Genomic DNA, 19801 nt, shown 5'->3' with positions numbered 1-19801 from the left:
CATGAAGTGGGGAAGAAGTTTTCATAGATATCAAATTTTAATTGGCAAAAATCACATCCTGTACATCTGTTCCTCATAGTCAAGAGTTCTGACTTGATTTAAGAACTGTGATTTATACACTTTTTGGATAAATCAGCCTTTTTGTGTAATAATTGGAAAGATAATGATTATGCACCTTGTCTCTACTTAATGTATGCATATTCATGTTTTTCTTACTTTAAAGATGATGTATTTGGGCTCAGGCTTATGCTGTGTTGGGGCCCTGGCTGGTTTGTCCACTCAAGGAACAGCTCGACTTGGAAATGCTTTGGGGATGATTGGTGTTGCAGGAGGTTTAGCAGCAACTCTTGGAGGCCTTAAACCCTCACCTGAATTGTTGGCACAGATGTCAGGTGCAATGACATGTGGTGGTACCATAGGTAGGTGTATGATAATATAAACTAACAATATATGCTCTATACATGCATTTATGCAGTTGTATATACACAAGAAACCTGCATAGCTTACAGGTGAAGTGACTAACTTACATACATGGTTTGTGTATGGTGTTTTGCAAATACATGGACAAGTAATCCCAAGTCTTATAGCTTTTATTAATGCATCAGGATGTGCTAAAGAATGAGGAAACTTGTGGAAAAGCTGAAACACAATATCTCTGTTATGGAAATGAAGTATGTGGAGGCAAATAAACTCACTAGCTTCATACTTTGGTTCTTGGCTGAGTGCTGCCAAATTCCCTTCTTCACACTGTGCTTTCATAACAGAAAACGTTGAATTTCTTAATATGCAGTGACACTTCTGAGAACATGATATCTCTTAACTTTCTAATTTCCATGATATCCTCATTTCACAAAATATACATATGCAGCTTTTGCTTAAATGCTGTAGCAATTTCTAGTGTAGAAATTGTTTTTCATTGAAACAGACATGTATACATTTGTTCTACACTGAACCACAGAAAATGAATTTCTAGCTGTACAGATTGGTTATATTTTGTAAGCTTTCCCTCTTGTCTTCAAATCCCAATAGGTTTGATGATTGCAAAACGCATCCAGATCACAGATCTGCCTCAGCTAGTGGCTGCTTTCCATAGTTTGGTTGGTTTGGCTGCTGTGCTCACCTGTGTAGCAGAGTACATGATTGAATATCCTCACTTTGCTACGGATCCAGCTGCAAACCTCACCAAGGTTGTGGCATACCTTGGCACGTACATTGGTGGAGTGACTTTCAGTGGCTCTCTTGTTGCTTATGGAAAACTGCAAGGTGAGACCTTACATTCAGAACTAAGTATTTGTTAAAGGGTCCCATCCCCCTACTCTCCCCCAGTGTTTAGTCTTAAGACTACTGTGGAATTGGAAAGAAATCTTGTGTTTTCCATGAGGTAAAAGTTTGTATGTTTAATGTTTATGAGTGGACTTTTTTTTTTGTTTTATTTTTTTTTAATTTGTCTAGAGCTTTAGTTATGAAAGCTCTATCTTCAGTGCTCAGACACGTTATTGCTATTAATTACCAAGTCATGTAAACTTCCTGTACTCCACCTGTCTAGGAGTAATTTTTGTGTTAGTGTTGTTAAGACACTACTTGACATGGTTTCTCCAACTGATTTTATTGAACTTTCGTGATCATGACTTCGTATTCCTGAGTAGACACAATTTATGGTAATGTTGGAGTCAGATCACCACTAACATGTATGGGATTTTACTCTTAATATTTCAGGCTTTGTTTAGGTAGGCAGCTTGCAGTGTCAGTTGGGACTGCCTCACTTTAAACCATGCAGTTCACTGTCTGTTTATGTACTGAGCAAACTCCGTGCTACATACCTCTTACAGTTCTATAGAGTAAATATGTCTTATAAATGACATACTAATTCCTGTTTCTTATGTACCTGAAGGCTTCTATTGCATTTATTTTTGGTTTTGTAAGCACACAGCATTAGAGAGACTGAGACAATACCTGTGCTAAGAAGTTCAGCTATGACACATTACTAATCCTGTTACTAGCTTTGCAATAGCTCCTTTTGGAAACATCTGTTTACTTTCTTCATTGTTTTTGAAGCCATCCATTGAAGCAGGAAGCATGACATGGATGGAAAACTGTCTTCTCTAATAATCTTTTGAATGATTTGTAAGTAATAGGCAGGGGAGGTAACATAGTGACAAAGGATGATGAAAAGGCTGGGATGCTGAATGCTGCCTTTGCCTCAGTCTTTAACAGCAAGACCAGTTGTTCCCTGAATACCCAGCCCCCTGAGCCAGAAAACAGGAATGGGGAGAATAATCCACAGGAAAATGGTGAGGGACCTGCTTCAGCACCTAGAAGTATGAAAGGCTATGGGGTCAAGTGAGATCCACTGATAGCGATGAGGGAGTTGGTGGAAGTGCCACTTTCCATTATCTATGAACAGTCCTGACTAACTGTGGAGGTCCCAGTTGACTGGAAATTACTGAATGTGATGCTTGTCCACAAGAAGGGCTGGAAGGAGGATCTGGGTAACTACAGGCCTGTCAGTCTGACCTTGGTGCCTGGGAAGATTATGGAGCAAATTGTCTTGAGTGTCACTGAGGCACGTGCAGGAAAAGCAAGCGATCAGACTCATCCAGCAGGTCCTGCCTAACTAACCTGATCTCGTTCTGTGATAAGATGATCCGCTTAGTGGATGTGGGCAAAGCTGTGGGTGTTGTCTGTCTGGATTCTAGCAAAGCTTTTGACACAGTTTCCCACAGCATTCTCCTAGAGAAACTGACTGCTCTTGGCTTGGACTGATACACTCTTTGCTGGGTAAAAAACTGGCTGGATGGCCAGGTACAGGGAGTAGTGGTGGATGGAGTTAAATCCAGTTGGCAGCGGGTCACAAGTGGTGTTCCCCAGGGCTCTGAGCTGGGGCCACTTCTCTTTAATATCTTTATTAATGACCTGGATGAGGTGATTGAGTGCACTATCAGTAAGTTTGCACATGACTAAGTTAGGTGGGATTGTTGATTTGCTTTAGGGTAGGAAGGGTCTGTAGAGGGATCTGGACAGGCTGGATTGATGGGCCAAGGCCAATTGCATGAGGTTCAACAAAGGCAAGTGCTGGGTCACAATAACCCCAAACAGTGCTGCAGGCTTAGGGCAGGGTGGCTGGAAAGCTTCCTGGCAGAGAAGGACCTGGGGGTGGTGTTTGACACCTGTCTGAACATGAGCCAGCAGTGTGCCCAGGTGGCCAAGACGACCAACAGCATCCTGGCCTCTATTAAGAACAGTGTGGTGAGTAGGACTGGGGAAGTAATTGTCCCCCTGTGCTCAGTGCTGGTGAGGCCGCACACTGAGTGCTGTGTTCAGTTTTGGGCCCCTCACTACAGAAAAAAACATTGAGGAGCTGGAGTGTGTCCAGAGAAGGGTGACAAGGCTGGTGAGGGGACTGGGGAATAGATGTTATGAGGAGCAGCTGAGTGAACTGGTGGTGTTTAGACTGGAGAAAAGGAGGAGGAGAGGTCTAATTGCTCTTTACAGTTACCTGAAAGGAGGTTGTGGAGAGGCGGGACCTAGTGGCAAGTGACAGGACAAGAGGAAATGGCGTCAAGTTATGCCAGGGGACGTTTAGATTGGATATTATGAAAAACTTCTTCACAAACAGGGTTATTCGGCATTGGAATGGGCTTCCCAGGGAAGTGGTGGCATCTCCATTGCTGGAGATGTTTAAAAGACAGTTAGATGTGGTGCTGAGGGATGTGGTTTAGTAGTGGTTGGCAGGTTAGGGTGGTGGTTGGACTTGATCTAAAGGGCCCCTTCCATCCAAGACAATTCTATGATTCTTAGTGTGTATTTTGAGATACTTCTGCTAGGTAGCTGCTCAATTATTTCTTCTTGGTTATTTTTTTAGCCTCTTCTCCATTTTACCTCCTCCACTCCCTCAGTGATCTGTGCACGTGTAACTGGTGAACTTCACTGCCTGTTTTACCCCATTCTTCTGTTTTTGTTTATTTTTTCTGCCTTGCATTTTCATATTAGCATAATAAGCTTGTCTGTAATACTGAATTAGAGGTAGTAGGTCACACACTTTGAGTCCTAGTCCTGAGACCATCAGTCCATTCTTTCTCTTGAGTTCAGCTAAATTTAAATGTGGCACTTGGTAAGCAATTACTTTCACCAAAAATGACAGATAAACTTGCATCATTTTTACTCCTTGCTGTGTTCTTTGTGGGGGGAGCATGAGCTGAGAATAATCATGTAATTGTCTTAAAACTGATTCACACAAATACCGACTTTTCTTTTCCCCTCAAGTCTGACAATGTGGTAAGCTGTGGGAAGTCTATGTGACTGAGGGTACTAGTTAAATTGAAGCATTTGAAAACAGGAATGTTTCTTATTTGGGGTATTTGAGTGGTAATGCTTTTCTAAGCACACAGCTTTTTAGAGACTGGGATAATACCTGTACTAACAAATTCCAGCTAAAAGATTCCTATTACAGAGGTCATACACAACACACCAGAGTGCAAGTAGTTTTTATGTGTTTGTTTTGTTTTGTTTTGTTTGGGGGTTTTTTGTGTGTGTGTTTGTTTGTCTTTAAAAAAGGCTTTTAAAAACAGAATTTCTGTGATTCTTCTGAAATGCTTCACTGACATTAGGAAATTAACCAAGAGTTTAATCCAGGAGTATTTGAGAATCCAGAGTAAGTTTGAATGTGTTGAACTACTAAGCACAGGGTGTGAACTTCAACTAACTTGTTTTCTGACCCCCCCTTGTTTAATATTTCTTTTGCTTGGGTGTTTAGTGTCTGAAGGCACAGGACAGGCTCTCCTGCATGTATGTGTTGATTTCTAAACATCCATTTGCTTGCAGGTATCCTGAATTCTGCACCACTGCTCTTGCCTGGTCGACATGCACTGAATGCGGGATTGCTGGCTGCCAGTGTTGGTGGAATGATTCCATACATGATTGATCCTAGTTACACTACGGGAATTACTTGCTTAGGTTCTGTGTCAGTTCTCTCAGCCATAATGGTAAGTCAGGGAATTGTAGGAGGTGAAACAAATGAAACAGTTTGTTCTTCAGCTTCATAAGTTTCCACTTAATGATTATGTTTTAGCATCCTGAGTCAGAATGGTCATAGTGCCTATATGCTAGCTGGCAGTAGCAAGTAGAAGATGACTTTTCTAAATCTAACTGTAAACAAGAATTGTTCCAGAGAAGGGGTATTTATATATCTAATTACTTTTTGAAACTATGACTAAGTAGAGCCTTTTATTAGAAAAAACAGTTCAGTGGAGCTGATAGGATGTATTTGCGAATAAAAATATGTGACTAAGAACAGGATGAGGAGAGTGCCTTCCTGTCGTCTCTGAAAAGGCAGAATTGCCAATCCTCAGGCCACAGCTTCAGAGGAAATATTTGAATAGGTTAAACAACTTGGTATTTATTTTTCAGAGCTGCATGCAGACTGTCTTCTCTGCATTTCTTAGTCATAGTTTACACTGGAGTATTTTCTTTCCTTTTCCAGGGTGTCACTTTAACCGCAGCTATTGGAGGTGCTGACATGCCTGTAGTTATTACTGTCCTGAACAGTTACTCTGGATGGGCTTTGTGTGCTGAGGGCTTCCTACTGAACAACAACTTGCTTACCATTGTTGGTGCGCTCATTGGCTCCTCTGGTGCCATCCTGTCTTACATCATGTGTGTGGTAAGTCAGCAGCAGCAACTGTCCTTGTTTGCCAGGTAATGGAACCTTACTCAAAATGTTTGCTAGGATGATAAGTAATCGGAAGACCAAACTGCTAGGTGTTTTTACAGACCAGAGTATTCTTGATTGAAACTGTTAGACTAGATGTCAGTCATCTCTCTTTGGGTTGGAGAGATACATTCTTCAAAACTGAAGAAAGTCTTTGCATTGTCTGAGGCATGGAGGGTTTGAAGCTGCGCTCAAATATGTGTGATTACTTGTGCTCATCTGGAAGGTTTTTTTTGTGTGTGTTAAAGTAAACTTAGACTCAGCAGTAGATACGTTTAGTAGTAAATTCCTGTAAAAAATGTTTGGCTCTGTTAGGAGGAATTAAAGTTTGGTTTTTGGTGTGCAGGGAAGTACTACTTTCTTCAGAGTAGCTACTTTTAAGTACCACGGGGTGGCAGCAGGCCTGCATTAGTGTATTACTGATGCTAATGTCTGTCAGAGCAAACAGAGCTTTGACTCTCTGTAATCATGCTGCATTATTAATAGTGGTTGCCTTTTCTGTGGAACATTTATACAGAAATCACTTGTTTTCCTATGTCTCTCCTTTTGCTTTTCAAAGATGGAGAGGTAATAGCTTTACAGTACAAAAGCTGCCAACCTTCTGATTCTCTGTGTGTGTAGTTCTGTTTCGTTTCTGCTCGTGTTCTTGTACCAGTGCTCTTCTTCCCCTGTCCTGACCTTGTCCTATGACCAGCCCTGGCTGTCTTTTACTTCATCACTACTGGGATGTGTTAGTTACTGTGTTCGGAATGTTTGTGTTATTCATTTCCATCTCTTGAAGAACAATTTCAGAAATGCTTAACAAAGTACTTTTTGTGCAGCTTTCTGGAGTTGACTTCAAATCAACAATCCCAGGTGGGGAATTTAAAGAATATTGTTTGTTCTTGAACATTTTATATCCCCTTATCAAATGAAATCAGATTATGCAGCACATGAGACATGTTTTACACATAAATATGTACAGAGATATTTTTATATAGTCAGCATTTTAGTCAGTGTCAGTAAAAAGATAATAGTTTTGGGAAAACCCAGATATGAAAAGCATGGGCTTTAAAGGTCAAATTCCTTTATGTAAATATGATCTATTAGGGTATTTACCAGTAGGGGTGGTCACTCCATATTGAGAGTTTTGAGATGCTTGAATCTGTTGGCTGTGGGAATATAGGTAAATAGGAAACCTGGGAAAATAACTGGCAAAATACAAAGTGACAGAGTGACTTTCCTCTATGTATTTCTCAAATTCCAGGAACTCTAGTTTCCTAAGGTAATATTCTGGAAATCTTGTGCTGCTTTACATAAGGTGACAGGAGATAGCACCTAGGTGACAGGAGATACAGGACAAGGGGAAATGGCATGAAGCTGTGCTTGGGCAGGTTCAAATTGGATGTTAGGAAAAAAATTCTTCACTGAAAGAGTTGTCAGGGCCTGGAACAGGCTGCCCAGGGAGGGGCTGAGTCACCTTCCCTGGATGTGTTTAAAAAAAGGGTAGATGAGGTACTTAGGGATATGGTTTAGCTTAGGATGGGAACGGTTGGACTTGATGATCTTAAAGGTCTTGTCCAACCTCGTGATTCTGTGATAAGCTTAGACAATTAAAATCATCCTGTATAAAATTAAAATTATCTTGTATAATTTCTGCACAATAAGCAGAATAAACTGTTTGTTCCCAGCTTTGTTTTTCTGCTTTACTTTCTTTAATGGAAATCTTTGTTTTTAAAAGCATTGTTATGGTCAGAGGATTCAGTATCATCTTAAAGCTGGATTTCAGAACAAAAAGTGCTGAAGGGCATCAGTAAAGCTCTATTTTAGGCTGTTGCAACGTGTGCTAATGAAGCCTTTCCCCCACCCCCCCGCCTCCTGCCTCGACTTCCATCCAAAGCAGTATGTTTATTGAAAGTTACCCAGTACAAATGAGGTGTTTGTGGATGCATCTTAAATTTTCATGAGACTTCCAGTTACTCTTTGTGATAAATCTGTTGCTTAATCATCCAAAGCCTATCCAGATAATCTCTTAAAACTTGAGTTGGTAGAATTGGTCAATAGGTGTTCAGATAGCTACTTAGTTTTTACTCATATCTTCTTGATTTTTCCACTCATACCCCTTCCTACCGATTAGTAGGATGAGTTAAGAACAAATAATTTAACTTAGAAAAAGCCTGTACTGTTCACTCATCCTGTGAGTTGTGACTTGCTTTGAAACACTAACATAGCATGTCAGCTTCAGAACACTTGATTGTATCAGCACTTCCTTCTCCATTTTTTTTTTTCAGACTGAATACTTGATTCCAACTGTAGTTTAGAATCAGTATGCTTAGGGATGGGGTAAGTGATTCAAGTTGAAGAGGAACCATTAATTGCATGAGGAAAGTTTGTGTTAGTTTTATAAATTACATGTTGGCTCATCACCTGTGCTAGCTGTGTGCTTTTAAGGGGGCACCGTAGGAACGCAAGTTCTTGGAGATCAAGGGTTTGGTTTTCCTTTGACTTGGAAGTTCCTGGCCAGGAATATGCACAGCAGAGGGTGCTTTTTGCCGATGGTTGTGATATCTGTGAATGGTGAAGCCTGTATTTTATTCATATGTGTCTATGGTTGTAAAGAAGGTGAAAGAGCCTGTAGAGGAGCTCACACACTGTCCCTGTGTTGAGTAGGGCTTAGCTGTGTTGGTTAGTTCTTGCTTGATGAGGTCTTGGCTTGTTTTGAAGCCTTCTGGACTACCACCTTTTTTTTTTCTTTTATTTTTCTTTCCTCCTCTTTACATGGCTCCTTGGTGTGGAGCCAAAGGCAAAGGTGCCTCAATTACATGCTTGCTTTATATGGATTCTCAGATTTCCCTTAATATTTATTTTTTTTTGTCATTTGGCCTGATCTTACTCCCTTTTTTTTTTGGTTCAGGTATGTGTAGGAAATGCTCTACTTGTGCACATACTGAGCTTAACAAGATCTGTAGGGGTATAATGTTTTGGCTATGCTAACTGACACTTAACTGCTGTAATGCTGTCTGGAAAATGGGAAACAACCCCCATTTTTAAAAAGGTAAAAAAAGGAAGAGCTGGATCAGTCTCAACTCTGTTCCAGGCAAGATCATGGAGCAGGTCCTGTTGGAAGCTGTGCTCAGGTATGTGGAAAACTAAGAGGTGACAGACAATATGGCTGCAATAAGGACACATCATGCCTGAACAAATATGGTGGCCTTCCATGATGGTTACGGCACTGGTGGATAAGGGAAGAGTAATGGGCATCACCTACCTGGATTTGTGCAAAGCATTTACCACAGTCCTGCCCAACATCCTTGTCTCTAAATTGGAGAGACATGGATTTGATAAATGGACCACTTGGTGGATAAGGATCACACTCTGAGTTGTGGTCAACAGCTCAATGTCCATATTGCGACCAGTATCAAGTGGCATTCCACAGAGGTTGGTACTGGAACCAGCACCAATCTTTGTTGGGAACATGGACAGTGGGATTGAGTGCACCCTCAGCAAGTCTGCTGATGACACCAACCTGTATGATGTGGTCGATATGCTGGAGGGAAGAAATACCATCTAGAGGGAATTTGACAGGCTTTAGAGGTGGGCCCAGGTGAACTGCATGGAGTTCAACAAGGCCAAGTGCAAGGTCCTGCACCCTGAGTCAGGGCAATTCCAAACATGACTACAGACCAGGTGGAGAATGAATTGAGAGTAGCCCTGAGGAGAAGGACTTGGGGTTTCTGACTGATGTAAAGCTCAAGATGAGCTGGCAATGCATGCTTGCAGCACAGAAAGCCAACTGTGTCCTGGGCCCCATCAAAAACAGAGTGACCAACAGGTCAAGGGAGGTGATTCTGTTCCTCTGCTCTGCTCTGGTGAGACCCCACTTGGAGTACTGTGAGGTTCTCAGTACAAGAAAGGCATGGAACTGTTGAAATGAGTCCAGAGGAGGGTCACAAAGATAAGACTGGAACACCTCTCGTATGAAGGCAGGCGGGGAGAGTTTGGTATGTCCCGCTTGGAGAAGAGAAGGCTCTGGGACGACCTTATTGTTGCCTTCCGGTGCCTGAAGGAAAGCTGGAGAAGGACTGTTTATCACAGAGTGTAGTGGTAGGACAACAGCTATTGGATTTCAACTGTTTTGAAGAGGGCAGATTTGGATTAGACATTAGGAAGAACTTCTCCCCAGTGAGGGTGGTGAGGCCCTCACACAGGCTGCCCAGAGAAGCTGTGACTGCCCCCTCCCTGGCAGTGTTCAAGGCCAGGTTGGGTGGGGCTTTGGGCAGCCTGGTCTGGTGGAGGGTGTCCCTGCCCATGGCAGGGGGATTGGGACTAGATGGGCTTTGAGGTCCCTTCTAGCCCAAACTATTCTGCGAATATACTAAGTAGTCAGTTTTTCTGATTAACTGTTTAAAATGGTGATACCTGTAAAAATTAGCATGTTCTTTGAAGATATGAAGTACTGCCTACTGTAGACAGCAGAAAGATGCTGATTTCAATGTGTTTGTGCACTTTCCTTACAGTATCTGAAAACTGATAATTTATCAAGGTAACGTAGTAGTTCTAACATCTTTGTTGTGCGTATTTGCTAGATGATAAATTTCACTGAACGGCATGTTTTCTCAGGCTATAGCAAAAAAGTCTGGAACTTCATGACTTGAAATGTCAGTGGAAAATGAACACTTAAGGAAGTGTGATTTTGTGTGGGTGTTACTTGTTGCTTGTATGTGTGGCTCTCTGGAACCATTCTTAAATTCTGCAGTATTTGAACTAGCACAGCAGATGAGACACACATGTTTAATTAAAGAAGCAATTTATCCTGTTCCTTTCCTGCCTCTAAAGTTTTGTTTACTGCAATTACAAGTTTTGCCTACTTCCAGATATTGCTTTGGGACCGCACTCACAAGGAGACATGCCAGTGAAAGCATTTAGCCAGTGACTTTTCTTGGCTATGTATCTACAGAGGTGAATTTTCAGGATGTGCCCTCCTCTTAAAGCTCCTAGTTTAAGATCTCTTGTCCCCCTTTGGTGCTGAGCCAGTAAGTTAATGGCCCTGGTCAGTTCATTACAATTTGTGTTGAGTTAGTATTTGGTTTGCTTTCTGTGGGTACTTAACTTTGTGGTGTTCTTTCTTGTCTTGATGCAGTGGAAGCTTTGCATCTGTACTACCTGTAAAAGGTCTGTGGGTTTCCATGTTGTCATGTCGTAGTTCTGTGCTTACATGTGAAATTGCTCAAGAACTTAAGAAAATACTGTGCTAAAATTGTGTGTGTGTCTGCGTGTGTGTACATATATATGTATGTGGAAAAAAAATCCTTAAAAAAACTAAAACCATCTGTCATCAAATACGCTTGCTTGCTTTTGTATCCCTTCCTCATGAGAACAATCAGATACCAATATTTGCTATTTGTGTTGGTTTTTTCTTTGTGTTGGGGAAAAGCTCATGCTCTCTCGTTATTTGTGTAATGTGTTAGAAGCTGATGTTTGAGTAGTATCTTAATCTGAGTCTCTGTTTAAAGGAGTCTGTTTCAAGAAGTTTTGAGTTGTAAGCTGACAAAGCTAGCAGATAAAGACTATTGTCAGGAAGGCTTTCGTATTTTAAGAAGTTTTCTCTGTGGACATCTCTCCTTTATTTTTGTCTTCCACCTTTAGCTCATCAGAAACCTCATTGTCTTTCAGGCTATGAACCGTTCCCTTGCAAATGTGATTCTGGGAGGCTATGGCACCACATCAACGGCTGGTGGGAAGCCTATGGAAATTACTGGAACCCACACAGAAATCAATGTGGACAATGCAATTGAAATGATAAAAGAAGCCAATAATATTATTATTACTCCAGGTAAGACACTTTTGACTCACAGAGCAAGATGTTCTAAGGATATATTATTAAAAGAAATAGAACCCACACAGACAAAAACCCCAAATGAAATCAGAAAAACTAGCCTTTCTTGCAGTTGCAACATAGCAGAAGCATGTCAAATGTTGACTGGGTCTGTGGGATCTGGTTTTGTTCCCAGGTTAGTCATTATTCTTCTGTGTAGACATGTGTATGCCACTTTATTTTTCCTTATGTGTGTCTCTTCAAACTTTGTCCTATTTATTTAGATTTTAAATTCTTCAGCACAAAGACTGTCTCTTATAAATTATGTTTACAATTAATTTTGTGTACTGCTGTTGTGGTGTCAGTTTCCAAGCACTACCACAGTACCAATGGTACCAATAACAAAATATCTGTCAGATTACTGAAAGAGAGGGATTTGTTTATGCTTCTCATCTACTTGCTCAATTCTGCATTGTTTTATTAAAGGGCAGAAAAACATCTAAAACTTAGTTAGTATACTGTAAATACTGTAATTGAAGTAGAATATTCCCTGGGAAAAAACCACCCCTGAGTTTTCTGAAACTATTGTGTTGGCTGTAGGTTCATGTGATTCAATAGGACATTCCCTGTCAAAAGAGGTCAGGTAGGGAATAGCTCAAGACTTGTTTTCCTTCAATTGAATAGCATACTATTGTGCTAAACATATTTTTGCTTTGGAATGAGAGAAATGTTAAAGAAACAAAGTCATCTTTCATTTTGCTTCAGCTTAAATGAAAGCATCAGTGAGGTAGGGTTCTGTTTGGGAAGTTACCTTTGTTTCCAAAAGAGCTTGCAAACATCTTCAAGGAGATTTGTCTCTTGCTGCTGTGGTCAAACATCAAGGATGACATTTATAATTTATACTGGCTGTTTTCTTCTTGGGCACTATTGCTCTGATGAGTGAATTCAGACAGAAAGACTGGAAGTATTATTTGCTGAGATTTTCGTTATGCAAATCAAAAACATTGTTGAATATAATGGTGGTGAAGTAACCTGATAGTAGCCTCTTTATCAATTTTTCAGTGTACCTGTCTGAATTATCCTTTTTTTGATAGAGAAAGGAACATGTATTTTTGTGGAGCTGAATTAAATTACTTGTGTACTTTGGTCAAACTGCTACGCTGATAATGGTCGTGAGATCAAACAGAAGAGATTAATTATAGTTGCCATGCTGGTAATATATGAGTATTTGGGGCTTGGGTGTATGTATAATTTTTTTGTTTGCTGGTTTAACTATGAGAGCTTCTGTTTGGAAGGGACACTTACTGTATATAACTATTCGATCTGCACCAAAACAGAAAAATAGCTAAATATTTGGAAATTCTTTCAGGTTATGGTTTGTGTGCAGCAAAAGCTCAGTACCCCATAGCTGATCTGGTGAAGATGTTGAGAGAACAAGGGAAAAATGTCAGGTAACAACTTTCCTTGATGAAAAGTATTACAATTCTGGTTTTGTTTTTGTTGTGGTCTTTGTTTTGTTTGAACTTTTCTTTTAGCAGTCATTATGCTGAGTTCTGAGAAATACTAGCTGGAGGAATGCTCAAGACTTATTAATCTAAAGCTGAATATCTAGAAATTTCATGTATTAGTGTAAAAGATCCTTTACTCCCTTACAATCTTCTTAAATTTGGGGTTTGGAAATAGCCTCCGCAGTTGGAGAATTATTTTTGTTGTGGGTTTTGCTTTGTTTGGTGTCATGCTGAAGTTAAAAAGAATGGCTTTAAAATTTAATACTTCTTTCTTGTAGCAATAAAATCTTAATTTTTTTTTGAAAGGTAAGTTAGCTCCTTCATATACATATTCTCTTCCTTTGGATATCATAGCATTTTTCTGCAAAACAGGCAGTGAAGTTATTTTTTTTGTAAAATAAACTTAAGTGTAGCTTTTCATGTTCTGTTCAAGAGAACAGTTAGCAGCCTTTTCTAAAGGTGGAGGTAGGAGAGCTTTATGCAAGCAACTACTTTGTGGAAACAGTTACTGTCTGAAGTAATCACAGCAGTTGACTTTGGGGAGAATATTTCTTATTTAAGCTGGTAGTCAGTGGGGAGAAAGCACTGGCCTGACTCAAGTGCTTTGAATAGCTGCCTAGAGAAACTTCCATTAAGGGGAGTTCTTTACAAGACTAAAATACCTTTTAAGATGTTTTTTTAAGTCTTAATTTCCTAAGGAAATGGATCCCTCAGTTTGGGGAATAGTTAAAGGGGTGCTATGGGAATAGTTGGGGCACCTAGACAGGAAACATGAGCCTCCTGCAGTATGGAGAAGTGTTTGCTGAGGTCAGTCCGCTATGAAGCGGAAGAGTTGAAAGGTTGAAAAATTGAAAGCCTCTGCACCAAGAACATGGGACTTGACTTCTTTTGTGGGATAATTGACTTGCATTAATAGAAGTAGAGATTAATACTACACAGCAATATTTGTATGTAAAAACAATGTGGACCTACATCCAGTTCTGAGCAGTATGTTTGAAACAGTGCTGAAAAGAATTAGCTACCCTGAAGCATTAAATACCCTTCTTAGGTTATTCAGTCTGTCTTGCCTTTATGCTCTCTACTTAATGCTTTCTGGACTCTGGAATAGCTAAAGACATTCAGTGTGTATTGATGAAAGGTGTCTTGCAGATCCTGAAGTGCTGTTTTTGGACTGATGTGCTGCATGCACACAATGCCTTGTTGAAGGAAGATCTCCAGTCTGTTATGTTTCTCGAAAGCCTCATAAGTCAATCCATGTGATCCTACATCAGATTCTAGCCTGATTTCCCTTTTGCCTCTGTCAAGCATTAGGGCTGTGGTATTTCCTCTCACACCATGCTTTGAAGGTTTTTACAGTCTGATTTATTTAAAAAGTAGCCGGTGAGCATAGGAAGGTCTGAGAATGCAAATTTATGTCACTAAAATAGTGTAACCTAAACCTTCACAGAATCATGAAGTAGTTGAAGTTTGAGATCTCTGGAGATTATGTAGTTCAGACAACCCCCCTTACTCAAACTAGTCAATTAGAGCAGGTTGCTTACGGTCTTGTCCAGTTGGGTTTGGAGTATCTAGTCTCCAGAGATAGAGAAGTTGACAGCCTCTAAATCTGTTCCAATATTCAGGCATCCTTAGACTACAACAGGTTTGCTCTTTTGCTATTTTGTCGTTATGTTTTTTGGATTTTTTCCTACCTCTGCCTCTTGTCTGTTCACTGGATACCACTGAGAAGAATCTCTTGTCATCTTTACTTCCCTCTATTAGTATTTTTATGCAGTGATAAGTTTCCCTTGAGTCTTCTCTTCGGCAAGCTGAAGAATCCCAGCTCTCAGCCTGTCCTCTTGACAGATACTCCAATCTGTTAAACAGCTTATACTTATTCTTATTGGGTTCACAAAAGACTTTTTTTTTTTTTGAATTACAAGATTTTTTTTTTTAATTGCAAACAAGACTGTTATTAAGAGTTCTTTGGGTGTTGCTATTGGAGTGCCTGTGGTCAGACCCATGGATTTATTCTGCTGGAGAGCTGCTACAAAAAGCAGACATCATTCTTAGGTGCCAGTATTGGCCTCAAGTCTTTTACTTCCTCAGTTTTTCATAGCCCTTATAGATAATGAAAGTACCGGAAAGCTAAGATAATGCTTCCCTTGCTGATTGTTTGGGAAACTGTTTTTTAATTAGGTAACTTAATGTTTTAAAATTAGTGAAGACTTGGTTTTCTTTTGAAACAAGATATTTGAACAGACGCTGGTTAGTCAAACTTACTCTCCGATTTCCATGTGTTTATTTCAATCAGATGGTGACTTTCTTCTAGCAATTTGTGATTTTTTTTTCTTCTTCCACTATGTTTTCCAAGCTTATTAAAAAGTTGCTTATAAGTTTTTACAGTGTTTTACAGCATGTATTGTGAAGGATAAAAGCAAGGTTGTTGTAGAGTCTAGCAGCAATACCTTTTAGTGTTTAGCCAGAATGTTGCAATTTTGCGTCTAAAATTGGTTTGTAGATGAATTTATTCTGTGTACATGAGAAATGAGGGTGTGTGCTTCCTGGAGCAGTTCTGTTTGCTCCTTATTTCTCCATGCTTAGTAGAAGACCTGTGTGTGTCTGAATCGCATTAAAAATTTTGAAGACCTGTTAGTTGTGCAAGAGAAGAACTTTCCTTGGCTATTGCAATGATAGTACCATGTGCTCTTGACTTTCCTTTCAGTGCTTCTGTGAAGACAGGCTTTATTTTCTATCAACCTTGGTGAAATAAATTTTTGGGTTTGCCTTTTATGTTGGCTTTGCAGGGGAGAAACGTGAATGAATCCTTGAAATAACTGGCTTATACTTTAAATGAGTCAGTTTCAGGAAGGGATCACTGCAGTGGTTACCTAGTATTTTAATGAAATAAATCTGTATTTGCAGTTTGTGGTAATTCAGGCCTTTCATCACTTTACGGAGCTCCCACGGTGTTCATTGAGTACAGCTGCTGTCCCTCTGGTTGCAGTAGGCCCCGAGTGCCTCGGGACCCCAGTGCGCTCACCATCCAGATGTAGTGACATGCTAACACATCCGCTGGGGAGGGGTGCCAGCAAGGACATACGATTGTCATCAGTTTGCAATGCCCATACTGTGCCAAGAAAAATTGTCTGTCATGTGGTTGTCTTTGCTTTATGGCTCATGATTGATCCAGAGGAGCTGCTGTTTTCATTTGCTGTGCCTATAGCCATAACATGCTCCGGGAAGAGCACAGATTATATAACATGATGCATGACCTCTGAATAGAGGTTAAACATAGAAATACAGGAGAATTTGGAAGTTTAAGACTGCTTCAGTTTTTAAATTGCATAGCTAACACCACTGATTACTTGAGGAGATCTTGCAGCAGGTCACACTTTTAATGCATTAGTAGGATCACATAGAAACCTGGGTATTACTGAGGTTTCATTATAGCTTTTTCTTATACTGATGGGCAAAACAACAAACCTTTACCTAGGGCTAATTCCCTGGAATCCATTGGTTTTTGAGAGGAAATGCTCTTTCTATGGCTGAACAATACAAAATTTCAACTGAAATAATGCTTGAAATGTTTACTGTACCAAAATTCTTCAGCTATATGCTGTGTCCTTATAGCTGTAAAATTCTGATTTTTAAAAAATAATTAAATTCTGTATTGGCTTTAAAGATATAGAATTATTCCATAGTATTGTACAGTTTAAAACTATACATCCTCATGCATGCATGAATAATTAATACTGTCCTTGTTTACATCAAGTTAACCATCTTAGCTTTTGTCACAGTATGACTTTGCTAAGACTTTTTTCCTATTAATGTTTTGTCTTCCTGCATAGTAAGAAATTCTTGATATGAAAAATGTATTGCAGGGTGAAAAGACTTTTAAAGTTGTGCTTTTAGACCTTGCACACACCTTGTAAATCTAATTATAATTAAATGTGGTGGCTTTCTGGTAACTCTCATAGTTAAGAGAAATGCAGATTACTTCTTTAGCAGTCTTTCAAGTTATTGGCTGATAGGTTAATGTTTTGTTTTGTTTTTTTTTGAACCTAATTTTTGCTTTGTCTAGTGGAGGTGTCCCTGCCCATGGCACGGGGGTTGGAGGGCTCTGCCACCCCAAACCATTCTGTGATTCAGTGATTATAGGTGGATATCTTGAAGAACTGATTTTTGTCTTCTGATGCTGGAAAATCTCTAGTTTTGGACATGGAAACATAGGGGTTTTATGGGATAGTTTTATGGGTTCGTGGGAGGGTGATGTAATCAATCTGCCAGGCCTCCCCATATTTATATTTCATCCACCGTCCTCCATACAAAAGTGGCTTCAACCGCTTAGCTTGCTTGATTGCGGCACACGTCTCACACTCACGGATAACTTGTGCAATAGCATCCATGGTTAAGTCCACCCCTCGATCTCGAGCCCATCTGTATGTTGCATCTCTCCCTTGATGACCTGAGGAATTATGAGCCCATCGAGCTAGGAATAATTCACCTTTACGTTGCCAGTCTAGAGCTACCTGAGCCACTTCAATCCTAGCAGCCTTATCTACCTGATAACCATCAGGTTATCAGGTTTTGATGTTCCACCGTGGCCTGACTCTTAGGTACATGGGCATCAACATGACGTACCTTTACAACGAGCTTCTCTAACCGGGCAGCAATATCTTACCATAAGTCAGCAGCCCATATGGGTTTGCCTCTATGCTGACAGTTGTTCTTTTTCCACTGCTGCAACCAACCCCACAGGGCATTGGCTACCATCCATGAATCAGTATAAAGGTAGAGCACTGGCCACTTTTCTCTCTCAGCAATGTCCAGGGCTAACTGGATGGCTTTCACCTCAGCGAACTGGCTTGATTCACCTTTTCCATCAGTAGCTTCTGCTACTCGTCTTGTAGGACTCCATACAGCAGCTTTCCGTCTTCGATGCTTTCACACAAGGCGACAGGAGCCATCAGTGAAAAGGGCATATGGCTTCTCATTCTCTGGCAGTTTGTTGTAAGGTGAGGCTTCTTCAGCCCATGTTACCTCCTCATCCTCTGGTGACATCCCAAAATCTTTGCCTTCAGGCCAGTCTGTGATCACTTCCACAATTCCTGGGCAATTAGGGTTTCCTATTCGAGCCCGCTGAGTAATTAGTGCAACCCACTTGCTCCACGTAGCATCAGTGGCATAGTGTGCAGAAGGTACCTTCCCTTTGAACATCCAGCCCCGCACCGGCAGTCGGGGTGCCAGGAGGAGCTGGACTTCAGTTCCAATCACTTCTGAAGCGGCTCGAACCCCTTCATAGGTGGCCAGTATTTCCTTTTCTGTTGGAGTATAATTGGCCTCAGAGCCTTTGTAGGCCCGACTCCAAAACCCCAGCAGTCGACCTTGAGTGTCCCCTTGTGCCTTCTGCCAGAGACTCCAGATAGGGCCATTCTCCCTGGCTGCAGTGTAAAGCACATTTTTAACATCTGTCCCTGTCCGGACAGGCCCAAGGGCCACTGCATGGACTATCTCGCGTTTGATCTGCTCAAAGGCTTGTTGCTGCTCAGGTCCCTATTGGAAATCATTCTTCTTCCAAGTTACGTGGTAAAGTGGGCTCACAATGTGACTGTAGTTTGGGACATGCATTCGCCAAAAACCTATAACACCTAAGAAAGCTTGTGTTTCCTTTTTGTTGCTTGGTGGAGACAGCTGCTATTTTATTGATAATGTCCATTGGGATCTGACGACACCCATCCTGCCATTTTATTCCTAAAAACTGGATTTCTTGCGTAGGCCCCTTGACTTTGCTTTGTTTTATAGCAAAGCCAGCTTCTAGAAGGATTTGAATTATCCTTTTTCCTTTCTCAAATACTTCCTCTGCTGTATCCTCTGCCCCATACAATGGTGTCATCAATATACTGCAGGTGCTCTGGGGCTTCACCCTTTTCCAGTGTAGTCTGGATTAGTCCATGGCAGATAGTGGGGCTGTGTTTCCACCCCTGGGGCAGACGATTCCACGTGTATTGGATGCCCCTCCAGGTGAAAGCAAACTGTGGCCTGCACTCTGGCACCAGTGGTATTGAGAAGAAAGCATTTGCAATGTCAATTGTGGCATACCACTTGGCTGCCTTTGATTCCAGTTCATACTGCAGTTCCAGCATGTCTGGTACAGCAGCACTCATTCCTGGAGTCACTTCATTTAGGCCACGATAATCTACTGTCAGCCTCCACTCTCCATCGGACTTCCGCACTGGCCATATGGGACTGTTAAAGGGTGAGCGGGTTCGGCTGATCACTCCTTGACTCTCCAGTTGACGAATCAGCTTATGGATGGGGATCAGGGAATCCTGGTTAGTACGGTATTGTTTCCTGTGCACCGTTGTTGTAGCAATTGGCACTTGCTGTTCTTCGACCTTCAACAACCCCACAACAGAAGGATCCTCCGAGAGTCCAGGCAAGGCACGCAATTGTTCAATTTCTTCTGTCTCCAAAGCAGCTATTCCAAAAGCCCATCGGTACCCTTTTGGGTCCTTAAAATACCCTCTACGGAGATAATCCATACCTAAAATGCATGGAGCTTCTGGGCCAGTCACAATTGGTTGTTTCTCCCAGTCCTTCCCAGTTAAGCTCACTTCAGCTTCTAACACAGTCAATTGTTGGGATCCCCCTGTCACTCCAGAAATGCTGATAGGTTCTGTCCCAACATGATTCGATGGCATTACCGTACACTGGGCACCAGTATCCACCAGAACCTTGTACTCTTGTGGGTCTGACGTGCCAGGCCATCGGATCCACACAGTCCAATAAACATGGTTATCCCTCTCCTCC

General features: G+C 41.0%; 1 protein-coding gene across 1 annotated transcript in view; it reads left to right on the top strand.

The window, feature by feature from the left end:
- The window catches only part of NNT (nicotinamide nucleotide transhydrogenase), a 55643-nt gene that overhangs the window by 23204 nt on the left and 12638 nt on the right, over nt 1-19801 (top strand). The window contains exons 13-18 of the mRNA XM_084278043.1: nt 224-419; nt 1030-1263; nt 4822-4982; nt 5480-5659; nt 11360-11519; nt 12871-12952. Of these exons, the coding sequence (XP_084134169.1) occupies nt 224-419; nt 1030-1263; nt 4822-4982; nt 5480-5659; nt 11360-11519; nt 12871-12952 (1013 nt within the window). The remainder of the gene's footprint in view (nt 1-223; nt 420-1029; nt 1264-4821; nt 4983-5479; nt 5660-11359; nt 11520-12870; nt 12953-19801) is intronic.

This window comes from Gallinula chloropus, assembly GCF_964237585.1.
Source record: "Gallinula chloropus genome assembly, chromosome: Z".
Lineage (NCBI taxonomy): Eukaryota > Metazoa > Chordata > Aves > Gruiformes > Rallidae > Gallinula > Gallinula chloropus.
Note: the sequence above shows the minus strand (reverse complement) of the source record. Positions and strands in the feature narration are given on the sequence as shown.